Source organism: Photinus pyralis, unplaced genomic scaffold (genome assembly GCF_008802855.1).
Source record: "Photinus pyralis isolate 1611_PpyrPB1 unplaced genomic scaffold, Ppyr1.3 Ppyr1.4_LG8, whole genome shotgun sequence".
In the NCBI taxonomy this organism is placed as follows: Eukaryota; Metazoa; Arthropoda; class Insecta; order Coleoptera; family Lampyridae; genus Photinus; species Photinus pyralis.
The window spans coordinates 28,173,112-28,178,464 of NW_022170819.1; the positions used below are offsets into that span (position 1 = coordinate 28,173,112).

Genomic DNA, 5,353 nt, shown 5'->3' on the forward strand with positions numbered 1-5,353 from the left:
CGCATTAGAGGTGAATGAAAGCGTGACGTGGCCCTTGTGGGCAGTAAATAAGGGAAAACCAACGAATGCCCCGCTGGGTGATCCTGAAAGTAGACGTCGGGCTATAAATTAAACGGCTCATGTTCCTCAAACCCTGTTGCGAATAACGAAACCTCAACGGAATACGAAGTCACAGGATTTACCGATTTTTAGGTCATTCATGTGCCCCTTTCTTTCAATCTAATTTATCGAATGCGTCGTTCTTATTAATTTGCAGGCGGCGCGTGTCTGTAAATTTACGCGCGACAGGTGTCAACGTCGACATTTGTGTTAACATGGCGGAATCGCTCAAAAATCTCGTTGAATCGGTTGGTAATTTGTTTACCGAGGCGGGGAAGAATGTAACCGAGTACGTCCAAGAGGGGATTAAGAGCATTGAGAAGATTACCGCGGAGGGACAGAAGTTGCACGATGCCATTATGCAATCCGTGTCAGGATTGCAGCAAGGCTTTCGAGCGATCATGGAGGAAGCCGAACGGTTGATCGAGCAAAATCGAACAAACCTTGTGTCCGCAATTGACCGTACCAAAAGCACCGCCAATGCTGCCCTTGATGAGGTTGACCCCGGTAAAGCACAAGCGCATTTCCAAAACGCCAAGGATAGCTTGGGTCCGCTACTGGCAGAAATTAAGGGCCAAGCCGAAAAAGATGCCGAGAAAATTGGCGCAGAAGCATCTAAAGCTCTCCAGGACCTCAAACAGCTTCTACTTACCGCAATAGACTCGGCAAAGATACTTAAAGTTGCTTCCGAAAAAACGATGGCGGAATGTAGAGAGCGATTGGATAAGGAGATCGAAAAGCTGAAAGCTACGGCCGAGGACGTTGGGAGGCGCTACGCAAAGGATTTCTCCGATGCCATTGACACTATATCCAAGGAAATGACGAAGGCTATCGATCAAGTGAAATCAATCAAGGATAACGCAACCAAGGGAGCTGCGGATGCCAAGGAGGCGCTGGAGAAGGCGGCGGAGGATGTTAAAGGAAAAGCCGGCAATTCCATTGACGGCTTAAAGAAGGAATTGGGAAAGTCGATCGAAAATATAGAGAAGCAGTCGGAAAACGCGGTCGGCGAATTGGCGAAGGACGGCGATAAGGCAGTTACTCATGCTCAAGAAGCTGCCTAAATCATTGAAGTATTTGTACATTTGAAGGCGGCGAGATTTTTGGCGATTTTGTTATGAAATTTGAGAATACACCATGTTTGATACATTTGCTTTTATTTGTCCAAGCGCGAATTATGGTTGTAGAGAAAGGATCATTGAATTTTCCTTCCCCCCAAAACCGCCTCCCTGCCACCGGTTCTGTCTCCTCCTCCTCTTAACTGCTTGTGCTCATGTCTGATTCTGTCTCTCGCGTGAAGTTCCGGATTCCGTGTGTGACTCTGAATGCGTTGATTATTCTGTCTTTCACTGTGTTGTGCCTACTGAGTGTGCTACTTATGTACGCTCCCTTGTGCTTCATGGTTATCTCCCTCCCGGTTGTCATCTTTCCTCTTTCTTTGTATTGGGTGTTGCTTCCTGGATCTCTTATAATCATGTAGCTCTTTTCGTTCTTTATTTGTAGGCCTGCCATTTCCAGGTATGACTCGCTGGTTTGGACGAAGTCCTCGAGGTCTTCCATCTTGTCTGCGATTACGAGTAGGTTGTCCGCGTACGCTAATAATTTCGGTAGTTGTAATTGGTCATCTATGCTGAAGTTCTCCACCACCCTCCTTGTTTGCTCTATGACGTTACCCAGTGTTATTGGGGACAGCGGACATCCTCTGCTCTCTTAGGCACGCGTTTATAATTCTACAAGTTAGAAATTTGGGCAATCCCAGCAGCGCCAGAGAAGTGGCCATTGCTTCATGCTTCACTTGGTCGAATGCCTTCGCCAGATCCATTGCTAGAAGCCAGGATAGAAGCCATATTTTGGTTCCTTCCTTCAGCGTACGTCTAGAATCCTCCTGGTCGTGAATATATTATATGGTCGTCCGTTGATCTGCCTGTTATGAAGCCTGCTTGGTATACTGGTAGTAGGTAGGTTGCGTATACAGGGTCCATTATGAAAGTAATGAGCATTTTCTGGAAAAAATAGTTATATTGATCGTATCGGTATAAATGCTTAAAATTCCTCAAACTATCCCCCCCCCCCCCTGCATCAATAAACTTGCGGAGACATGTTTTCCACGCTTGGAAAGCATCCAAAAAGTCCTGGGCGGGAATGTCTTTTAGGAATCTTGTAACATTCTTTTGGATGTTTTCCATGGACTCCCAGTGCTTTCTTTTCAACTCTTCTTCAGTCGAGGAAACAAAAAATAGTCGCTCGGAGCCAAGTCGGGACTGTAAGGAGGTTGGGGAACCACCGGAATGCTGCTACGGGCCACGAAGTTAGTAACGATGAAGGCCGTGCGGCTGGGGGCATTGCCATGGTGGAGCTTAACCATGGTTACTATCCCATGTATCGATAATGTGGACATGTTTCCATGTTTCCATATGTGACATTTTGGATATTAACACGATTTCAGAGGATGAAGTCAGAGAGGCCATTAAAGAGCTCAAACCGAAGAAGGCTGCTGGACCGGATGGAATTCCGCCATACATTTTTAAGGGTTGCCAGGACGTACTTGTACCTCCATTAACGTTAATTTATAATCTGTGCATAAGGTCGAATAAATTTCCCGATATATGGAAAATCACAAAGGTGTGTCCATTTCATAAAACCGGATCTAAAGTACACATTATTAACTATCGACCAATCGCAATCCTATCTGGTCCGGCAAAAAATATTACACCGACGTATAATCATGTGAAGGGGAGCATTTCCGAGCGACAACACGGCTTTCAAAAAAACATGTCCACTGAATCAAATTTAATCGAATTCACACATAATGCTTCAAAGGCCTTAGATGACAAAACTCAATACGATACATTACACACTGACTTTTATAAAGCCTTTGATAGTGTGAACCATGACATTTTGCTCGAAAAGTTAGCTCGGTTTGGATTCTCGAATGGTCTATTAAAATTCTTTTCGTCTTATCTTTCTTCTCGAGAGCAGTTTGTGGTTTTTGGATCGACTACGTCTAAGGTGTTCAGTGTACCATCGGGGGTGCCACAAGGGTCAAACTTGGGACCATTGTTATTTATAATGTTAATTAATGACTTGACCGAAGTAATTAAGTATGCAAATGTTTTACTGTTTGCAGATGATTTGAAGCTGAGCTACCAAATAAAAGACTACTCGGATTGTCAAAAGCTACAAACTGATCTCGATTCCATAGTACAATGGAGTTCTAATAATTACTTACCCCTGAACATAGATAAATGTAAATGCCTACGTTTTTCTCGTAAGGCAGATGATATTATATTTCAGTACAACATTCAGGGAAGAGTATTAGAGGTTGTTAGCAATCACAAAGATCTGGGAGTGCTTTTTGATGCCAAATTGAAATTTGACCTACATATCCAGAATGTCATTAAAGCCGCTTGGGGTTTATCTTGCGATGTTCGCATTGTTTTAGAAATCAAAAAACGTTTAGTGTTCTATATTATGCATTAGTGCGATCTAAGCTGGAATATGCAGCTACCATTTGGTCACCATATACGAAAAAGCATATAAAGGCAATCGAAATGATTCAAAGTAAATTCTTACGCTCTCTTCACTTTAGACTTACGAGGGTATACCCCCACTACGAACATTATGAATATTTAATAAATGTGTATAATTTTACGAGACTAAGTGATCGAAGACGTAATATCTCATTAATATTTTTGTTTAAGCTTCTTAATAATCAGATAAACTGTTCCTATTTGCTGTCTCTAATCAATATCAATGTCCCCGATCATAGAACGAGAAGTAAATTCACAATGTTTGAAATCCCTAGAGTACGTTCAAAAACGCATGACAATTCACCAATTAACCGAATGATGACGTTGTACAATGATTTGCACAAAGTTCAAAAGAACAATTTGCACTTATTTGGCCTGTCTTTATCGCAGTTTAAGAAAAATTTAGTTTTATGTTTATAAAAATACTATTTATCAGATAGTTACTTGTACTTATACGTTTTTTTTTTTTTTAGTCACAATCATTGTCCTCAAAACTTTATATGGAATGTTTTTCTGTTGTTTTGAGCAAACACATAAATAAATAAATAAATAAATAAATGTTTAGGGTGTCAGGGATGGGCTGGATGCTTAATCGACGGTCGGGACGCAAAACTTCGCACACGATTAACGTTTTCGTCGGTTCTGGCCTTTGTTGGGCGTCCAGAACGGGGTTCACCTCCTTCCTGCCCTCCTTGAACGCCTTGTGCCACTTCCCGGACTGTGACCTTGAAATGAAGTCGCCATTGAAGCATCTGGAATGTCTCCGTTGCATTCTTTCCAAGCCGCAAGCAAAAACTTGATGGCGTATCGCTGTCCAAGCGACCCTTCCTTCCCGCCGTGTTACAAGCTCGAAAAATAGACTTTACGCAGAGGCACGTCTTTCCGCTCAGACTGCTCGAAGTAAACAGGCGATCAGCTGAGTTGGAAGACAGACCCCCCCACCACAATTCCCGGCCGGTTTTATCGCTCTGTGGTGGATAGTCGCGTCACAATAAAAACATGCTCATTACTTTCATAATGGACTATGTATATTGTATCCCGAACTGCCTGGCGAGATCCTCCTATCGTCTGTTCCTTGTGGTAACCTGCCGTTTGGGGTTGTGATTTGCACTATCTGTTTCAATTCTTTAGGAACCAAGTTCCTGATCCATACTTCCTAAATTAATTCATGTAGGTCCTTTATTAATAATAATAATAATAATAATAATAGTGCCTTTATTGCAGTAAAAAGAGTTCTTTGGGATACAAAAATATGTAGAGGCGAAGTTCAGCGAATGCTGTTCTTTCACTTAACCTCTAGGTTTAATTACAATAAATAATAAACTTTGCAACGTCAAACATAGATTAGATGTGCTGTACATGTGTGCGAGTCTTTAATGGGGTAGTAAACAATATATAAGAACCATAATGTAGATTGGTCACATTTCAAAAAGTACATACAGATGAAATTTAAAATAAAAAAAATAAAATAAAATAAAATTGGACCCCGGTAAAACGCATTGCTAACAGAGGGTATTATTTTGGTTATCCAGAAGGTATGACTTAAGTTGTTTTTTAAATCTTACTCCGTCTAATTCTCTTAATTTGGCGGGGATATTGTTCCAACTTACCGCGATGTTGTACGAAAAAGATCGTCTTAACATGGAGGTGTTATGTTTGGGGGTTGTTAATAATCCACGAAATCTTAGATTTAGATTATGTGTATAAGTCCTAAAAGTTATTTT

At 41.5% G+C, this 5,353-nt stretch overlaps 1 protein-coding gene across 1 annotated transcript; it reads left to right on the forward strand.

Annotated features, from left to right (window-relative positions):
- Positions 1-314: 314 nt before the first annotated feature.
- Positions 315-1,163, forward strand: LOC116179504 (apolipoprotein A-IV-like). The gene has a single exon (XM_031499299.1). The coding sequence runs from the start codon at positions 315-317 to the stop codon at positions 1,161-1,163; it is 849 nt and encodes a 282-aa protein (XP_031355159.1).
- Positions 1,164-5,353: the final 4,190 nt, after the last annotated feature.